Genomic DNA, 22,191 nt, shown 5'->3' on the forward strand with positions numbered 1-22,191 from the left:
TAATATCTCCTAATGGCAGCATGTACAGAGTGAACAGCAGCGGTCCTAGTACTGAGCCCTGTGGTACGCCATACTGAACTTGTGATTGATAAGACATCTCTTCATTTACTGCTACAAACTGATAACGGTCAGATAAGTATGATTTAAACCATGCTAGTGCAATTCCACTAATGCCAACATAGTTTTCTAGTCTATTTAAAAGAATGTCGTGGTCAATGGTGTCAAACGCAGCACTAAGATCGAGTAACACTAATAGAGAGACACAACCACGATCGGATGATAAGAGCAAATCATTTGTTACTCTAACGAGAGCTGTCTCAGTACTATGGTATGGTCTAAATCCGGACTGAAAATCCTCGCAGATATCATTTCTTTCTAGAAAGGAACATAGTTGTGAAGATACTGCCTTTTCTAGTATCTTTGACAGAAAGGGTAGATTCGAGATCGGCCTGTAATTGACTAATTCTGAAGGATCAAGTTGCATTTTTTTAACAAGCGGTTTAATCATAGCCAGCTTAAAGTTTTTTGGTACGTATCCTAGAGACAAAGAGGAATTAATGATATTAAGAAGAGGATCTATGACCTCTGGAAGCATCTCTTTCAGTAGCTTAGTCGGTATAGGGTCTAACATACATGTTGTAGATTTAGATGATTTAACGAGTTTAGTAAATTCTTCCTCTCCTATAGCAATGAATGAATCAAATTTTTCCTCAGGGAGACTAAAATGCACTGCCTGATGCGATACTGTAGTAGACGGTTGCATAGTTATAATTTTATCCCTGATATTATCAATCTTATAAGTGAAGAAGTTCATAAAGTCATTACTGCTGTGCTGCTTGGAACCTTCTGTGTTTGAAGCTTTCTTTTTCGTTAGTTTAGCCACTGTTTCAAATAAATACCTAGGATTATGTTTATTTTCTTCTAATAGGTTTGAAAAATAAGCAGATCTAGCAGCTTTTAAAGCCTCTCTGTAAGCAATCGAGCTCTCCTTCCATGAAATGCGAAATACCTCTAATTTTGTTTTCTTCCAGTTGCGCTCCATTTTTCTGGCTGCTCTCTTAAGGGCCCGAGTGTGCTCGTTGTACCACGGCGTTGGATTATTTTCTTTAATCTTCTTTAAGCGCAAAGGAGCAACTGTGTCTAAAGTGCTGGAAAAGAGAGAGTTAAAAGTTTCTGTTGCAATATCAAGTTTTTCTAAGCTATCCGGGATGCTAAAATGATGAAACTGATCAGGAAGATTATTAATAAAGCAATCTTTAGTAGCAGAAGTGATAGGTCTAACATATTTGTAACACGGAGTCGGCTTTGCAGCCTTGGCTAAATGTAATTTACACGAGACTAGATAATGATCTGAGATGTCATCACTCTGCTGCAGAATTTCAACGGCATCAACATCTATTCCATGTGATATTATTAGATCTAGAGTATGATTACGACGATGAGTAGGTCCTGACACGTGTTGTCTAACTCCAATTGAGTTTACAATGTCTTTAAATGCCAATCCCAATGCATCTTTTTCATTATCGATGTGTATATTAAAATCACCAACAATTAGTACTTTATCTGCAGCCAATACTAACTCTGATAGAAAGTCCGCAAATTCTTTGATAAAGTCTGTATGGTGCCCTGGTGGCCTGTATACAGTAGCCAGCACAAATCTCAAACGTGATTTATCATTTTTACTATATATTTTTACATTAAGCACTAACACTTCAAAAGAATTATATTCGAAACTTGATTTCTTAGTGGTTTTGAAAATATTACTATAAATTACAGCAACACCACCCCCTTTGCGTTTCAGACGGGGTTCATGTTTATAACAGTAATCTTGCGGGGTGGACTCATTTAAAGTAATGTAATCGTTTGGTTTTAGCCAGGTTTCTGTCAAACACAGCACATCTAGGTTATTATCTGAAATCATATCATTAACAATGAGTGCTTTTGAAGTAAGCGATCGAATATTCAGCAACCCAAGCTTTATCATTTGCTCATCTGTATTATAGCTGTTTTTTATTTGTTGAACATCAATTAAATTTTTAACCTTAGATAGGTTTAAACATTTTTTGGATTTCCAAAATCGGGGAACAGACACAGTCTCTATATGATGATAGCTAGGTGAAAGAGGCTCTATGTGATGGGATTTATCTGACCTGGGTGACGCGAGGCCGCTAGCAGACGGTTGGTTTAGCCAGTCTGTCTGCTTCCTGACCTGGTGCCCAATTTGTCATGTTTGAGCTCTAAGACTATGAGCCATATTACTAGATAGAAGAGCAGCACCATCCCAGGAGGGATGAATACCATCTCTTTTCAACAGGTCAGGTTTGCCCCAAAAACTTTTCCAATTGTCTATGAATTCTATATTATTACACGGACACCACTCAGACAGCCAGCGATTCAGTGAACACAATCTACTAACTATCTCATCACTCCTGCGAACAGGAAGGGGGCCAGAGCAAATTACAGTGCCTGACATCGTACTTGCAAGTTCACACACCTCTTTAATATTAATTTTGGTGATCTCCGACTGGCGGAGTCGAACATCATTAGTGCCGACATGAATAATGATCTTAGAGAATTTACGATTAGCATTAGCCAGCACTTTTAAATTTGCTTTGATGTCAGGCGCTCTGGCTCCCGGCAAACATGTGACTATGTTCGCTGGTGTCTCTATTTTCACGTTCCGTGTGATCGAATCACCAATTACTAGGGCACAATCAACAGAATTCTCAGTGGGTGTTTCACTGAGCGGGGCAAATCGATTTGTTGTGGTAATCGGAACGGAAGAGTGGTTTTTTGATCCGCGACTAGAGCGATCCCTCACTGTCACCCATTTGCCCGGCTGCTCAGGCACTACTTCAGCTGGAACCGAATCATGTAAAGAGTTCACTATGCTAGGCGCATCCAAAATAGTATCTAAAGCTCTAGCACTCTTACTATCCTCAATTAAAGTTTGGATGCGTGTCTCTAATTCTGAAATCTTCTCTGTCAGCCTAACTGTCTCCTTACATTTATCACATATAAATCCTACATTGCCAACAGAGAAGTCTATGCTAAACATGTGACATGAAGTGCAGGTGACAATAACAGGACAAGACATTACTCACCGTGTTTGTTGACTGATTATTACTTACCTGAGCTTTTATGAACTCAAAGGCGCGAGCGCGCGAGAGAAAAAATAAATAAATAAAACAGCTGAGCGCACGGGTGGCGCGTTAACAGGCTAGCAGTAGCGAATTAGCGTGTTGTGTTAGTAGTAACGGATGCTAGCGATGTCAATCTGAGATGTTGGGTAAGCTGTATTTAGTATAAACAACTACAAATTGTAGTAAATGATGGTTCAAAACAAAGAAATACGAGGCTAAGACGGAGCTTACAGCACCGAGGCAAACACACTCACAGCAGGCAGCGAGGCAGACAGGAGCAATCGATCAGCGATCCGGAAGAGGAGCACAGTCCAGAACAATAACCAAGGTTGTTTGTGTGTACGTGTTACATATGTGTTACATACGTGTTACATATGTTGTTACGTTTGCTACCTTCTAGTTTAATAAAACCTTGTTTATGTTTTATAATCCTGTTGATAAGCTTCAGAAATGTTAACCAGGCAACTGGTCAGTGTTTCCCAGCGACTACAGGATAACAGCTTAATAACAAAACCGCTTCAATGTGTTTTTATTTTTTATTTTTTTACTTACTAAAAAACAAAAGTGCTGGATGGATTTAAAATCAAAATTGATCAAAAGGACATAAAGGAAGTGATTTAAATATTGTAGACTCAATGTCATTGTAGACTCTAAGCTTAAGTTTAATGCCCCTATTAAGAAAATGTCTAAAGGCCCGTACACCAGGGATGATAAAGATAAAGATAAAGATTTAAGCTAGTTCTTAAAATCATTCTCAAAGTTAAAGAATAGCAGAGTTCACACCACAGCTATAATTATAAGGATATGCCTATAGAGAAATTATATCATTGGGATCACTTTCGGGACGATTTATTTATTTATTTATTTATTTTCAGCTGTTGAACGATAAAACACTGACAGCCAATCAGAAACCATTCTAATTTAAAGTCTTGCGAACATTGCAGTGAAGTTATCGCCGAGGTCCAGAAAAAATCCAACAGTTTGACAAGTCAAGCCCCTTTTCAAGGAAATGGATTATGATATAATCGTTCATACCCTCTGAATAAATGGTGAGAAGTATTACCTCAGTTATCCAGCGCTCGTTTCGACAACATTGTCTTGAAGTTGCGGTGAAAAACTCTTAGGTGTTGTTTTTACTCCACTATATTGACTACGTCAGCTAAATTCACTGTTAGATGATTAGATCGATCAGCCTACTCTAGCTTCACTCAAACCATAGCATGCTGAGGACATCTGCTGGTTAAAGCCTTATAAATGCAACAAGAACAGCAAAACATGACTTATTGGAGAAATTACACAAAAGTTCTCGACAAAGGCGTGATCTACGAGCAGCTGACCGATGACTCCTCTGAATTGTGAACACGAACGACGTAAAAACGCAGACGAAAGAAGAACTAAAAACATTGCTCTAAGTTGGAGCAGTCAGTGGAATGGGCTCTTTAAATTTTTGCGCTTATGTGACCGCGCTTGTAACGTGACAATATCAACATGGCGCATGTAGTACGTCCGGACTCCATTCATACTACCCATATTCATACTATAGAACGTACTTTTTTAACGGTCGCAAAGTACGTTCTAATTTAAATGTAGTACCTACTCACATAGTACGCTATTTCGGACGCAGCTAATGAGTTTTAAAGATTTAACCGCGAATGAACAATGCCATTGTTATTTTTTTTTAAACAGTTGAAAAGGCAAATTAAGTTGTCCAAAGCGGCATTGTGTTGAATGGTTCCCTCGTGACTGTTTTACCTTTGAGTACCCCGTCAAAAAAGATCATACTGTCCAACGTACCTCCGTTTATTAATGATGAAATACTGGTGCATGAGTTATCTCGGTATGGAAAACTGGTAGCCTGACGTCGTCATACTCAGATTCTAGTCAGAATATGAGTCTGATACTGCTCCATTGAGCTTTGATTATGGGGCGTGTTTCAACCGAACCAGGAAGGAAAATGCTTCTGCACTCAATTGGATAGACCTACAACCAATCAGAGCAACGGAGTAAGTTTTCATTCATGTTTCCGATCGACAAATGCCTTGATCGCGGTTCTCTGTTCCTCTTTTAAAATGAATGTGCTGTCGATATCTTCTATAACAGACGCGATGGCGAAATCTACACATGATGTTTCATAAAGTTCGGGAGGAGCATGTTCAAATAATCAATCCAATCAACTTGTCATCAAACACCATGTCTACCCTATCAGCATGAGAGGAAACATATATTCACTCTGTCAACTCACCTAACATTCCTTGACAGTTTTCAGCATCCCTCCACTCACTCTCGGCTTGTTCTTCCACAGCCAGGAATACGGGGGGAGTACTTTGGGTTCGGGCCGAATACCGAGCCCGGAGCCTCTCCTCGGACAGCACGTCAAATTTGCATTTATTCTATCTGACTTATTTGTAAGTGTGAAATGATATCTCAATTCTCCAGCGGCTGTCGTCTTTGTTGTTAACGAATTCAACCCAAGCGCTCGTTGGTGACGTAGATGATTACGTTGCTCATCTGTCCATCATCGTATAAAGCCCGCCCTGACAATTTGATTGGTCCGAACAATTTTTGTTCGGGCATAATAGCTCCTCAACGGATCAAGTCCAGACCGAACTTCCCGACCTAAAAATGTTGTGGGCGGGGCTAAGTTCGGCTGGCATCCAGGCTGGAAAACTGGTTTTCCCCTAAAGAAAATCCCTCTTGGGTGCAAGTCACCTTAAGTGAAGCATCTAGTCTCATTCAGAAGCCAAGATTTCATGGTTCTGAAAAATGGAATTGATGAGATCAATCTGGTTTATAAGTTCAAAATTGATGGGTTCATTTACACAGTGTTTGCAACATCTGACACTACAATTAAATGTTTTAGTTGTGGTAGAATCGGACATCTAGTTCGTGATTGTCCTAGTAAAAAGGACAGTGCAGGTGTGAGCACAAGCATGGGACTGTTTTTTTTTTTTGTTATTCCTCCGGTTGAGATCGCGAGTGACACCGACACTGCCGGTATGTCTGTGGTGGAAGCCGGTGAGATTGAGCCCGAGCCGATCACAGTTGTGGCTGTCGAGAATAACCCTGATCCACTTGAGATTGTTACCGAGCCTAGTAAAATTGATACTCCCTCGATGTCTGATGAGCAAGTTGAACATTTTGAAAACGTTTGTGTAACAGAGGCAGATGAAATTGATGTGGAAGACGATGTTGATTTTGAAAATGAAGCTAAATCTGTTTTCAAGATCCCAGTTAAAAGAAAGAAAAAAAGCTGTGGAAAAGCTTTTAAACAAGTAAATGAGAATGGGTTCAGACAGTGATAGGGATTCCTCTGATTCAAACGTGTCTCAGGGTTCAAATCTCTCAAAGTGAAAACTTAGTTTGTTTGTATAAAGCTGATGACGTACATTTTTGCAAAAAACAAAGGGATTGAAAGGAATGCAAGTTGAGCATTTTTTCCCTGATTGTAAACAATTCATCAATGATGTAAGGTATCTAATGAAAGAGGGAGCCTTTCAAGATGTGGAGATTTACCGTCTTAGAAAACTTGTGTACAAACTTAAAAAAAAAAAAAAAAATTCTAAAGATGATGAGGCTGTCACCTTCTTAAAGTCTGCCAAAAAACATTTTTTTGGCAGCTCTTCCCTTTTTTTTTTTGTTTTTTTTTTGTTCTGGTCTCTAAAACAAAAATGACAAATTTTAAAATCGGCTCTTTAAACTTAAATGGTGCCAGAGATGGTCTTAAAAGAATGATGTTCATAATGGTGACTTACAATAGTGATTTTCTCCTTCAGTGATTCTGCTTGTTAACATCAGGTGTCTTCAATAATGGTCATTCATCACACAATTAATCACTTAATTATCTCATTAACATTTATCACTGGAGTTTTTGCTGTGTACCTTTTAGGAGAACATTCTGGGAAACAAAATAAAACTACCCGCTGAAAACATTATTAGAACTTTGTGGTAATGTTCTCAGAACGTTTTAGAACAAAACATTTATAGCTGGGTAATCAGCATAACACTATCATTCAAATGATCCAATCAGCCTGACAGTATCACCCATATCTTCGCATGATCACAGAGACAAAAGCACAGCTGTACATTGACCTTACTGGTCAGGAAATGCATAAGGACAAAGGGTGAGAGTCTTAGCCATTGACTCATTTAGAGAAAAGGACTGGCAGGAATCTCTTGATATAATCATCATAACCGCTGCTAAACTTTCTCAGTTTATACTGGAATCTAAAATAAAACCTCAAATGCTAAAATCAGTATTCTTTACTGTGATGTTATGTAAGGAAGCATATCTGAAATAGATTCTTAAATTTGTTATTCCACAGTGTGCTCCGTTTAAAGTTGAGAGGGGAGTTAGGCAGGGATGTGCCATGTATTCCCTTGCCATCGAGCCTTTACTTCAAAAGTTACAAGCTCATTTAAAAGGTCTGATTTTCCCTGGTTGTAATAATTCTTTACATCTGTCTGCCTATGCTGATGATGTTACTTTTTTTTTTTTTTTTAATGGAAAGGAGGATGTTATTAAGTTAGAAAAAATAGTTCATGATTTTAAATGTGTTTCCTCTGCCAAAGTCAATTGGAGGAAAAGTGAAGCTCTACTAGTGGGAATACGTTCAGATCAATACGGTTTGCAAAGAAGGTTATTGACAAACTAACAAAAATTTTAACTGTTGAAGAGAAGACACTTTTAGAAGAGTTTGGTCCAGGGACTTTAATCCCTGAGTCCAGACTCAAGAGTGTAAAGTGTTAAAATATGAGTGTTAAATTAACACTCAAGAGTGTTAAAGTTAATTAGCTAATTAAGTGATTAACTGAGTGATGATTGAGCATTATTGAAGACACCTGATGTTAACAAGCAGAATCACTGAAGGAGAAAATCACAAATTGTAAGTTACCATTATGGCGATCAGTGTTTGCTTTAGTTGGGCTCTTGACCCTTTGTATGTTTACTTTAGATTTGGTTTGGCTGTTGTATCTGAGTTATAACTGACAGATGAACAAAGAAAAAAAGTGATCTGATGGTGTTGGTTATATTATGACAATCATCATTTGAACTTGGTCACTGAATTCATTAAGATCCTTATTTCTGACTTAGATTTATGTTGTTGATCACAGCGTAACTGTGATTCTGCATAAATATCTAGAATTTTAGATATAATATAAAGGATTTCTTAAAAGTTGTTTTGAAAAACCAAAAAAAAATCTTTCTTTTAGGCACTCACAGACGTCAAGATTCAGTCTATGCGACGATGGTGACGAGCAGAATATTCAATTAGGAAAAGTAAATTACATAGACAATTCAGATCATAATTTATTCATACCGCAATGCATGATGGGACCCATTAATGAGTTGTGATTGGTGGCAGCCACTGCAACATGCTTTATTATTGTCACCATTGTTGAGATTCACAGGCTGATTATTGATGTCTGTGTTTCTAAATAAATTCATTCAAAAGTCTTTTGATCAGAACAATGTTTATTAAATATTTTGGATTATATGAAAAATACTGAAAATCATATGCTGTAGAAGCACAGAGCTGCTGAAACAAATTAAACTAAACTATCTTAAATTTCAGATCACAACAGGATTATGTCAAAACACAACCAACACCATCAGATCAAATTTTTTCTTTGTTCATATAACTGTTATAAATCAATAACAGCAGACAAGCAAAATTTAAAGTAAACATTTAAGGGTCAAGAGCCCAACTAAAACAAACACTGATCGCCATAACGGTGGCTTACAATTTGTGATTTTCTCCTTCAGTGATTCTGCTTGTTAACATCAGGTGTCTTCAATAATGCTCAATCATCACTAAATTAATCACTTAATTATCTCATTAACTTTAACACTCATATTTGAACACTTTACACTCTTGAGTGTGGACTCATATACACTCCCAGGAGTAGGGCTGGGCGATTTAAATCGCGATATTGTTAGGCGCATCATCGCGATATTGTTATGACATTCAGATAAATTCATTTAAAACACAGACATCAATAATCAGCCTGTGAATCTCAACAATGGTGACAATAATAAAGCATGTTGCAGTGGCTGCCACCAATCACAACGCATTAATGGCTCCCATCATCGGTATGAATAAATTATGATCTGAATTGTCTATGTAATTTACTTTTCCTAATTGAATATTCTGCTCCTCACCATTGTTGAGATGCATAGACTGAATCTTGACATCTGTGTGTGCCTAAAAGAGTGATTTTTTTTTTTAAAACAACTTTTAAGAAATCCTTTATATTATATGAAAAATTCTGGGCATTTATGCAGATTCACAGTTATGCTGTAACCAACAACATAAATCAAAGTCAGAAAGAAGGATTTTAATGAGTTCAGTGATCAAGTTCAAATGATGATTGTCATAACATAACCAACACCATCAGATCACTTTTTTCTTTGTTCAACTGGTGATTATAATTCAGAAACAACAGACAGACAAACAAAATCTAAAGTTAATAATATATGGGTCAAGAGCCCAACTAAAGCAACCATTGATCGTCATAACGGTAACTTACAATTTGTGATTTTCTCCTTCAGTGATTCTGCTTGTTAACATCAGGTGTCTTCAATAATGCTCAATCATCACTAAATTAATCACTTAATTATCTCATTAACTTAAACACTCTTGAGTGTGAACTCATACACTCCCAGGAGTGTTAATTTAACACTGGAGTTTTTGCTGCGTACAAAGAGCCGTAGTTAACTGACAAGCTGAGCCATATCGCATTAATTATCGCTGGCGATATGTCCGCGATATTAATGCGATATGGCTCAGCTTGTCAGTTAACTACGGCTCTTTGTAGTAAATGCCGCTCCATCTGAAAGCAGGTGATGGAGATTTACTACTAATAAAGGAACCGGCTTTACTGACAAGATGCGCATAACAATATCGCGATTTAAATCGCCCAGCCCTACCCAGGAGTGTTAATTTAACACTGGAATTTTTGCTGTGTAGTAAAGATCTTTTTCCAGATCTTGAAATTTGCCCTTTAATAGAGGAGTCTTGTCTTAATAGCCCCTTGTTAAAAAGTGGAATTAATGAGTATATTGATTTTTGTACAGTTAAAGGGAAAACATTATATAAATGCATTGTGAAAGCTATTCATCAGCATAATTTGAGTATTAAAACAGATACAGTATGGAGAGAAAAATTAGGAATCAACTCTGAAACTAAACCTGTTTGGCGAGCATTTTACAAACCACCATTAAAAAAAAAAACTTGGTGATTTGCAATGGAGGATTTTACATGGAGCTATTGCTGTAAATGCCTTTGTGTCTATTTTAAACCCCAGTGTACGTAATAAATGTCCTTTTTGTTTCGAACGAAAGACCACTTTTCATTGTTTTATGGAATGTAATCGACTTAACCCTCTTTTTGATTTATTAAGTGTTTTTTTTTAGATTCTTTTAATATTTGTTGTTCAAAGCAAGACTATATTTTGGGTTTCTTTTACAGTTCAAAACAAAAGTTAAAATGTCATGTCATTAATTTTATTGTTGGACAAGCAAAATATGCTGTTTATATCACTAGGAGAAATAAGATAGAAGAGAAGCCAGGACAATGGTAAAATCAAGAATTCTTATTGATTTTAATTTTCATAAATTGATGAACACGAAAAATGCTTTCAAAATGCAGTGGTGTTGCAACAATGCTCTGTGTTCAGTTGATGATGAAGAAATTGTTTTTGTAAGAGGTTTAAATTAATTTTTTCATTTTAATTTTATCTTTATTTTTTATGTGTGTGTAAATTTGTATTAATGTTAACAAAATATTGTAATAAATTGATTGTAAAAAAAAAAAAAAAAAATCTCTCTCTCTCTCTGTCAGATGCACGCTGTATGAAGTTCTACCACCCTGAAAGGGTAGATGGCGCTCTATACAGACTGTGTAATGGAGATATGTGCACGTGTGCAGAAGGTATTATCACACACACACACACACACATAATAGTATAAAGTGACCATATCGTTTGGTAGTATTTTATTTGGTTCCCTTCAGTCTACTTGTAATTTTAAACATTCAGTTATGGAAACAAACAATTTGTGTTTGATTACAAGTGTATTAACATCAACTTCTCTTAATGCAGAAAATTGCACTTTCCAGAAGAAAAACAAAGTTGATGAAAATGCTCGTATGAATAAATCCTGTGAAGCTGGCCTGGATTATGGTAGGGTAATTCATTGTCATGAACAGTACATGATCCGGTTGTTTTTCAGTGGAACTCAAAATGATTTTTTTCCCCATGCTGCTCTTTTTTATAATAAACAACTGCATTAAAGGGTTAGTTCACCCAAAAATACACAACCAAAAAATATGAATCAGAAAAAATGCAAAAAGTCGGCACATTGTTGTTCACTGAAACAGATGTGATGTTCAAAACAGAAGCTCCAAAAATGGCAAACTTGTGCACCTATTCCATATCTCCTGAAGCCAAATGAAAGCTTTGTGAGAGAACAAGACCCAAATTTCACTTTTAAATCACTGTAAATATTCCCTTCATGTGAGTTGTTAACTCAAGAAGCGTTGGAGCCAAATCATTCAGTGAGCGGTCTGATCACATTTTTTTAAAACTGGGAAATATCTTGATAAAGTTAAAGGTTTGGAACAACATGAGAGCATAATTTATGACAATTTCCCTATTTGAGTGAACTATTCCTTTAACCCCTGTGTAATTTTATTTTTTTTGTAAATGTGACTTCTCTAATCTAATCAGTTATTATGATGTAACAATATTACACTTACAGTGAGGAAAATAAGTATTTAAACACCCTGCTATTTTGCAAGTTCTCCCACTTAGAAATCATGGAGGGGTCTGAAATTGTCATCGTAGGTGCATGTCCACTGTGAGAGACATAGTCTAAAAAAAAAAATCCAGAAATCACAATGTATGATTTTTTAACTATTTATTTGTATGATACAGCTGCAAATAAGTATTTGAACACCTGAGAAAATCAATGTTAATATTTGGTACAGTAGCCTTTGTTTGCAATTACAGAGGTCAAACGTTTCCTGTAGTTTTTCACCAGGTTTGCACACACTGCAGGAGGGATTTTGGCCCACTCCTCCACACAGATCTTCTCTAGATCAGTCAGGTTTCTGGGCTGTCGCTGAGAAACACAGAGTTTGAGCTCCCTCCAAAGATTCTCTATTGGGTTTAGGTCTGGAGACTGGCTAGGCCACGCCAGAACCTTGATATGCTTCTTACAGAGCCACTCCTTGGTTATCCTGGCTGTGTGCTTTGGGTCATTGTCATGTTGGAAGACCCAGCCTCGACCCATCTTCAATGCTCTAACTGAGGGAAGGAGGTTGTTCCCCAAAATCTTGCAATACATGGCCCCGGTCATCCTCTCCTTAATACAGTGCAGTCGCCCTGTCCCATGTGCAGAAAAACACCCCCAAAGCATGATGCTACCACCCCCATGCTTCACAGTAAGGATGGTGTTCTTGGGATGGTACTCATCATTCTTCTTCCTCCAAACACGTTTAGTGGAATTATGACCAAAAAGTTATATTTTGGTCTCACCACATGACTTTCTCCCATGACTCCTCTGGAACATCCAAATGGTCATTGGCAAACTTAAGACGGGCCTTGACATGTGCTGGTTTAAGCAGGGGAACCTTCCATGCCATGCATGATTTCAAACCATGACGTCTTAGTGTATTACCAACAGTAACCTTGGAAACGGTGGTCCCAGCTCTTTTCAGGTCATTGACCAGCTCCTCCCGTGTAGTTCTGGGCTGATTTCTCACCTTTCTTAGGATCATTGAGACCCCATGAGGTGAGATCTTGCATGGAGCCCCAGTCCGAGGGAGATTGACAGTCATGTTTAACTTCTTCCATTTTCTAATGATTGCTCCAACAGTGGACCTTTTTTCACCAAGCTGCTTGGCAATTTCCCCGTAGCCCTTTCCAGCCTTGTGGAGGTGTACAATTTTGTCTCTAGTGTCTTTGGACAGCTCTTTGGTCTTGGCCATGTTAGTAGTTAGATTCCTACTGATTGTATGGGGTGGACAGGTGTCTTTATGCAGCTAACGACCTCAAACAGGTGCATCTAATTTAGGATAATAAATGGAGTGGAGGTGGACATTTTAAAGGCAGACTAACAGGTCTTTGAGGGTCAGAATTCTAGCTGATAGACAGGTGTTCAAATACTTATTTGCAGCTGTATCATACAAATAAATAGTTAAAAAATCATATATTGTGATTTCTGGATTTTTTTTTAGATTATGTCTCTCACAGTGGACATGCACCTACGATGACAATTTCAGACCCCTCCATGATTTCCAAGTGGGAGAACTTGCAAAATAGCAGGGTGTTCAAATACTTATTTTCCTCACTGTATGTTTGACAGTTTATAAAGCGAAAGTGGTGGGGATGGATCTGGCACAGCACTCTGACATCTATGACTTGAAGGTGGAGCAGGTGCTGAAAGAAGGTACGGTTCAATATTCCCTCCACGTTTCTGCACAGATCATGAAATGCATTTGAAATGTATCTGTTTAATGGGGTTTCTTCTAGGGATGCACCGATACCGGGCCTGATACTGAGCTCATGTATACTCACTCGTAAAAATGCCAACAACCGATACCAGCAAGCGTGTAAACAAGTGTTTGTGTACACAAGAGGGTATAATGGGGATAAAAAAGAAGGCTGGCTATGAAGTAAATGTACCTTATAGACCTTATGCGCCAGAGAAACGAGGGCGCCGCCATCTTTAGAATATTGTCTTTGAACTTCCGTTTTTGCGGTCGCTCTGTATATTTCCATGGCGCTGCTGTCCAGGAGTAATTAGCTTTTGAAGTGGATTTACTTAATGTAAAGTTAACGAAAGTTATCATGAGGACTGTAATGTTTAAAGCAGATGTCTTAACAAATGTCAGTCGACCGGGAAAATTTTAAAACGAGCCGTTCATTGATTCATAAGTAGCCTGCACAAGATCATTGTGAAAATACAGACCGGAAGACAAAAAAAAAACGAGCGCAGCGCTGAAAAGGGGCGGGGCTACATAAAGTCTATATAATAACGCCTATATATAGCTGTGGTGTGCGAGCTCGCAGTGGATTGAGCGTGCAGCGGCACAGACGCGCATCCCTTTTTCATAGTCAGTGGAAAGTTTGTAATTCAAATGGCAAACAAAGTCAAATGAGGCATGTAGCTTATTAACGTTATTTGGATTAAAACCAAATCGCATAGAGAATGAGAATGTGACATCATGCGTTTCACGCCACCATATTAGGTGGTTACGCTATCCGTCACCATGGTTATTTCGACAGTGAGGCCGAGAGAAATAGCGACAGAGAGAGAAGAGCAGTTTGATATTTGTTTGCATTTTTGCGATACGGTTGAATAAATGGAGAAATAAGAAGCAAAATGAAAGGGGCTCTATCGGGAGCGACAAAATAACAACGCCAGGCAGCGTTATTTAGAGAAACTGCTTTGCATCAACAACATGGACCCGTACGTTCATTATTATTGGCACAAAAGTAATTCCATGCAACGCTGCTTGAAAAGATTGTGACGTAACTCCTCATTCTCTATATGTAAGTAAAGCATGAACTGTTACCTGATTTATGTATAATGGGTGGTTCCCTACATCAGTGGTTCTCAACCCTGCCCCTGAAGGACCCCCAACACTGCACGTTTTCTTTGTCTCCCTTATCAAACACACCTGATTCAACTCATTAGCTCATTATCACATGGGTTAATGAGCTGATGAGTTGAATCAGGTGTGTTTGATTAGGGAGACAAATAAAATGTGCAGTGTTGGGGGTACTCCAGGGGCAGGGTTGAGAACCACTGCCCTACATTATTGCAGGGCGTTTGCATGTCATATATGCAAATATACATCAATACTTCATTTATAGGGCTGGGCGATTTAAATCGCGATATTGTTATGCGCATCTCGTCAGTAAAGCCGGTTCCTTGATTAGTAGTAAATCTCCATCACCTGCTTTCAGATGGAGCAGCATTTAGGTCTGAGGAGATAATTAAGTGATTCATTTAGTGATGATTGAGCATTATTGAAGACACCTGATGTTAACAAGCAGAATCACTGAAGGAGAAAATCACAAATTGTAAGTTACCATTAAGGTGATGGGTGTTTGCTTTAGTAGGGCTCTAGACCATTGTATATTTACTTTAATATTTAGTGTTGTTTGTCTACTGTTATTGATTTATTACAGTTAAATGAACAAAGTAAAATGTTATCTTATAGTATTGGTTATGTTTTGACATAATCATGCTGTGATCTGAAAAATGAAACTTATTGAGATAGTTTGGTTTAACTTATTAGCAGCAGCTCTGTGATTCTTCAGCCTATGATCATCAGTACTTTACTTATAATTAAAAATATTTAATAAACATTGTTCTGATCAAAAGACATTCAGATAAATTCATTTAAAACCCAGACATCAATAATCAGCCTGTGAATCTCAACAATGGTGACAATAATAAAGCATGTTGCAGTGGCTGCCACCAATCACAACTCATTAATGGCTCCCATCATGCATTGCGGTATGAATAAATTATGATCTGAATTGTCTATGTAATTTACTTTTCCTAATTGAATATTCTGCTCATCACCATTGTTGAGATGCATAGACTGAATCTTGACATCTGTGTGTGCCTAAAAGAATGATTTTTTTTTTTTTTAAATAACTTTTAAGAAATCCTTTATATTATATAAAAAATTCTGGGCATTTATGCAGATTCACTAACCAACAACATAAATCGAAGTCAGAAAGAAGGATTTTAATGAGTTCAGTGATCAAGTTCAAATGATGATTGTCATAATATAACCAACACCATCAGATCACTTTTTTCTTTGTTCAACTGGTGATTATAATTCAGAAACAACAGACAAACAAAATCTAAAGTTAATAATATATGGGTCAAGAGTCCAACTAAAGCAACCATTGATCGTCATAACGGTAACTTACAATTTGAGATTTTCTCCTTCAGTGATTCTGCTTGTTAACATCAGGTGTCTTCAATAATGTTCAATCATCACTAAATTAATCACTTAATTATCTCATTAACTTCAACACTCTTGAGCGTGGACTCATACACTCCCAGGAGTGTTAATTTAACACTGGAGTTTTTGCTGTGTACAAAGAGCCGTAGTTAACTGACAAGCTGAGCCATATCGCATTAATTATCGCTGGCGATACGTCCGCGATATTAATGCGATATGGCTCAGCTTGTCAGTTAACTACGGCTCTTTGTAGTAAATGCCGCTCCATCTGAAAGCAGGTGATGGCGATTTACTACTAATCAAGGAACCGGCTTTACTGATGAGATGTGCATAACAATATCGCGATTTAAATCGCCCAGCCCTATTCATTTATACACACTCAAAAAAAATTTTGTGTCAAAACATAAGATTTATGTATTTGAATAGCATATAAAATTTCCATGCATTTGGATTACATAGTTTTAACATAAACCAATCAATACTCCTGAATGTGATTCATATTTTTAAGTCATATATAAATGAAACAGATAAGATTTATGTAATTGTATTAATAAACTGAATGCGATTTATATTTGTCAGTCATACGTAAATGAAACGGGTAAGATTTATGTAATAGTACACAGAAAAACGCCCATGTTAAATTAACACTGCTCAGTGTTCATATGTGTGCACACTACAGAGTTAAAGCAGTGTTGAAGTTAATGAGATAATTAACTGATTATTGAGCATTAATTATGAACACCTGCTGTTAACAAGCAGAATCACTGAAGGAAAGAGAAACACAAGAACTACAACAGACTTCAGCCACAGCCTTAGATGAAATCAACTGAAGAGAAAAGAAGACATTAAATCTGTGAAGATCTCAGCAGAGGAGGATTAAACAACTCCACAAACAGCATTACCAGCTTCACTTATTACTAACCAGACTGACTTTCATTTCTGTTTGAATGAAATCAATAGTTGTATTTTAAAGTCACCATGATGGTGGTTAGCATTTGCTTTAGTTGGACTCTTGACCCTTAACTCTTTAATGTAAAATTTTCTCCGGTTGCTATAATTATGTGTTTATAACACACATTTGTTGCAGCGAAAGAGCCAAGAGAAAATGAGATCAAGTGATATTGGCTGTTTATTGATGGAGGTATAATCATCATATTGTGGCCTGACTCACTTATCTTTTTCAGTGTCTAATGCTTTGATTATGTGATTTTGTTATATTTATTATAGTAGCTGTGTGACCTGACAGCATTAGATCCAACAGTTAATCAAATAATATAAAGAATTTTAAAAACATTTAGTGCAATTAAACTGTCTCTTCCACATTATTACTTAGACATCAAGAATCAGTGTATGACTCTCAACAATGGTGACAATCAATGAAATGCTTCATGCTGCAGTGCATGCTGGGTACCACCAATCAAAACTCACCCATATCTCCCAGCATGCATTGCGGCATTAATAAATTATGCAGCTGGATTTTTGTAGCTTTTGTCACCATTGTTGAGATTCATATGCTGTTTCTTGATGTCTGTGTGAGTCTAAGTAATACCATAGATGAAAGGTTTTTGTGCACTAACTATAAAAAAAAAAAAAACAGCTTCTGTTATGAATAAAACTATATAAAAAAAAACACAAATCCTATATAATCAAAACATTAGACACTGAACAAGATCAGCGAATCAGGCAATTACATGATGATGACCAATAAACAGCCAACATCACCTGATTTCTTTTTCTCTTGGCTTTTTCGCTGCAACAAATGTGTGTTATAAACACATAATTATAGCAGCCAGAGAAAGTTTTATATTAAAGAGTCAAGGGTCAAGAGCCCAACTAAAGCAAACGCTAACCACCATCATGGTGACTTTAAAATACAACTATTGTTTTCATTCAAATGGAAATGAAATAAAGTCAGTCTGGTTAGTAATAAGTGAAGCTGGTAATGCTGTTTGTGGAGTTGTTTAATCCTCCTCTGCTGAGATCTTCACAGATTTAATGTCTTCTTTTCTCTTCAGTTGATTTCATCTAAGGCTGTGGCTGAAGTCAGTTGTAGTTCTTGTGTTTCTCTTTCCTTCAGTGATTCTGCTTGTTAACAGCAGGTGTTCATAATGAATGCTAAATCATCAGTTAATTATCTCATTAACTTCAACACTGCCAGAGAATGTCTAATATGGCGAGAAGTTTCACTCTCAGTACACTTCCGGCTTCTGAACTGGTTGCAGTTCCACTCTGATTCCATATGAGGGCGCTCACAGGACGAGTGCAGAATGAATGGAGGTCAATGGCGGTATACCCCTCAAAATCCACTTTTCTCAGGATATAATTTTTTGTCTAGTAATTTGAATGTTGTATTCGAAAGGAGATGCAAAGAAATTACACATTGCTGGGTGTTAGATTTTTTAGAGTCACTTATTTGCTTTAAAAAAGTCTTTCAAAATGTCAATGACGTCAGAATGCTGACGTCATTAGCAGAATGCTAGCGTGTTATGGGCAACAACAACTCAACCTGTAAGAAATCAAAACGACATAAGTACTCGTTCATTCAACTTTCGACCTAAAACCCATGTTGAACTTGCAAAATCTACAATCACATCTGAGATTTCTCAACGGCAATCGGGTGAAAGAGACTAATTTAGCCGTCTAGCCCCATTGACTCCCATTCATTTTGCACTCATGGCGAGCGCCCCCAGTGGAACTCTGGTGGAACTACAACCAAAATTCGGTACAATAGGGCTTAATAGGGAGTGGACAGGCTCTCCGTAGACGGGCTCTGACACTGCTTTAACTCTGTAGTGTGCACACATATGAACACTGAGAAGTGTTAATTTAACATGGGCGTTTTTCTGTGTACTATTACATAAATCTTATCTGTTTCATTTATGTATGACTTAAAAATATGAATCACATTCAGGAGTATTGATTGGTTTATGTTAAAACTATGTAAACCAAATGCATGGGAATTTGTTATGCAATTCAAATACATAAATCTTATGTTTAGACACAATTTTTTTTTTTGAGTGTATATGTCTATGGAGAGAGTGCAAATTGCCAGTGCTGCTATAATTAATATAGTTCACCTAACTCATAAATGGACTCTATGAGTTCAGTGATTCAAGTCAAATGATTGTGAAATAATGATTATGTTAAAACACAACCAACGCCATTGCATCACCTTTTCTCTTTGTTCATCTGGCTGTTATAACTCATGTACAGCAGCCAAACAAAACTTAAAGTTAATAATTTAAGGGTCAAGAGCCCAACTAAAACACACACCGATCACCATAATGGTGACTTTAATTATGGTTTTCTCCTTCAGTGATTCTGCTTGTTAACATCAGGTGTCTTCAATGTTGGCAATAAAAGATATTTTGTAAATTTTACTCATTTTAAATGGTTACCTTTAAAGGAATTCATTTGATTAATTATTACTCAATTCTAATTTGTTAAATTTAATTAATAATATTGCTTGTAATCTGTTGCCTCATTTTTATTAATTAGATATCAATAAAATCAATGTATTCTTTTTTACAGTGAACAGTGACAGTAACAGAAGCTCATACAATGCATTTTAGCAGGCTTAATTAAGCATGAAAATAACTCAAGGAAATATATATTTGATGAACAAATTAAGCCAAATAATATGATTTATATTCTTTTGGTTTATCTTCTAATACATTTAAAAAGTAGAAATGCAGTGAAAATGCAGGTAGCGGTTTTCGGTATCGGCAAGTACCAAAAAATGGGAGTATCGGTATCAGACTCGTTCTGGAAAAAGTGGTATCGGTGCATCCCTAGTTTCTTCTCTCAAATACATATTCAGCATGAGGCTAATGTTGAATTGCAGTGAAAGTGTGCCCTAAACACTGTTCTGTCCTGTAGGCACTGATGATAATGTTGAGGGGAGAGTCAGACAATTTTTGGGTCGTCCCGGTTGCAGAGAACATTTGGGATTGGTAGAAGGCAAGTCGTACCTCATCATGGGCAAATCCAAAGACCTGCCAAACCTAGGAGGAACGTAAGTGTCCACTCTGTGTCTGTAAATTACAGGATTTGCCTGAGCTTTATGTATTTAAAGTCTGCAGAATGTTGTTCATGGCTCAGTGTTGGGACAGTTGTTTTTTGTCAAAATGCATTTTAAATAACATAGAATAGACTTGAACAAAGTAAGACTTCAATAAACTTGAATAAATAAAGATATACAATTAACTCTTCCGCCGCCAGTGTTTTTAACTTTTTTTTTCACGTTGGCTGTTCCCCCCAACATTTTTGATCATTTTTTACAAACATTTCATGGCCCCAGAATATTGTTGTATGAATATCTGAACATGCAATATAACAAAAGAAAGAACAGACCATTTCCCAGTGGGCACCTTGATGTCAAAATTAGGTCAAGAAATAGGTCAAAAATGAAAGTCATATTGACGTCAAAGTGTCGATGTCAATTTGACGTCAAGAGTTTGACCTCTGCTGATGTCATTTTGCCAAACAAAAAGGTGAAACGCATGGCCGTACACTTATTACCAGCTTCACTTAAAACTAACCAGATTTACTTTATATAATTTCCATTTTTATGAAATCATTAAAATTTTGTATTTTAAAGTCACCATGATGGTGGTTAGCGTTTGCTTTAGTTGTGCTCTTGACCCTTCACTCTTTAATATAAAAGTTCTTTGGCTGCTATACTTGTTATAGGCAAAATAGTCATGAGAAGATAAGGTCAGGGGATGTTGGCTGTTTATAGATGATGATGACAATACCATCATGTAAATGCCTGATTCCCTAATCGTGTTCAGTGTCAAATGTTTTGATTATATGGAATTTATGGTTTTTATGATGTCTTACAATAGAATCTATTTAATTTTACAGCATTAGAGCAATTTTGTTTATCGAAGACTATAATGGATTTTAAAAACATTTAGTGCATTAAACATTTTCCTCTACATTATTACTTAGCCATCAAGAATCAGTGTATGACTCTCAACAATGGTGACAATCAATGAAATGCTTCATGCCGCAGTGCATGCTGGGTACCACCAATCAAAACTCACCAAAATCTCCCAGCATGCATTGCAGCTTTAATCAATTATGCACCTGGAGTTGATCTGATTATCTGGATATTTTGTTCGATTGTCACCATTGTTGAGATTCATACGCTGTTTCTTGATGTCTAAGTAATGCCATAGATGACAGGGTTTTGTGCACTAAATAGTTTAGTGCACTAAATAGTTTTTAAAAACCAAGTACATTATTTGATAAACAAAACTGCTAGACATGCTGTAGAATCAAATGACTTCTATTATGAATAAAACAGTTTTGAAACCACAAGTCCTATATAATCAGAACATAAGACACTGAATAATATCAGGGCTTCAGGCATTTACATGATGATATCATCATCATCACCTGATATCATTTTCTCATGGCTTTTTTAGCTACAGCAACAGAGCTTTATAAACACACAATTATAGCAGCCAGAGAAAATTTAATATTAAGAAGTCAAGGGTCAAGAGCACAACTAAAGCAAACGCTAACCAACATCATGGTGACTTTAAAATGCAAAATATGATTTCATTAAACTGGAAATTAAATAAAGTAAATCTGGTTAGTGTAAGTGAAAGCTGGTAATAAGTGTACGGCCATGCGTTTCACCTTTTTGTTTGGCAAAATGACTTATTATCAAACTCTTGATAGAGGTCAAACTCTTGACGTCAAATTGACATCAACACTTTGACTTTGAATGTTGACTTTCATTTTTGACCTATTTCGTGACCTAATTTTGACATCAATTTGATGTCATATTGATGTTAAATTGACATCAAATGCCCACTGGGTTACCTTTAAACAAAAAGCCCATTTTATTCTTGGTATATGCATTCTTTATCAACACTTCAACATAGAAAAAAAAGTGAAATTTTGAGCAATTAGCTGAGAACGTCTTGCTTTTTTGTTGTTGTTATAAGATTGGATTCAGAACGATGATCAAATCACAGATGGAATAGATCGAGTCCATCAACACCCCTAAAGCTGCATAGTCATTTCATCTTCATGGGTCGACATTT

General features: G+C 36.8%; 1 protein-coding gene across 2 annotated transcripts in view; it reads left to right on the top strand.

Annotated features, from left to right (window-relative positions):
- The window catches only part of LOC311283413 (complement C3-like), a 175,768-nt gene that overhangs the window by 147,687 nt on the left and 5,890 nt on the right, over nucleotides 1-22,191 (top strand). For both annotated transcript variants that reach the window (XM_084397780.1, XM_084397779.1), the window contains exons 37-40: nucleotides 10,985-11,074; nucleotides 11,244-11,324; nucleotides 13,510-13,593; nucleotides 20,012-20,147. In XM_084397780.1, the coding sequence (XP_084253906.1) occupies nucleotides 10,985-11,074; nucleotides 11,244-11,324; nucleotides 13,510-13,593; nucleotides 20,012-20,147 (391 nt within the window). The remainder of the gene's footprint in view (nucleotides 1-10,984; nucleotides 11,075-11,243; nucleotides 11,325-13,509; nucleotides 13,594-20,011; nucleotides 20,148-22,191) is intronic.

Source organism: Rutilus rutilus, assembly GCF_951802725.1.
Source record: "Rutilus rutilus genome assembly, chromosome: 2".
NCBI classification, from domain to species: Eukaryota; Metazoa; Chordata; class Actinopteri; order Cypriniformes; family Leuciscidae; genus Rutilus; species Rutilus rutilus.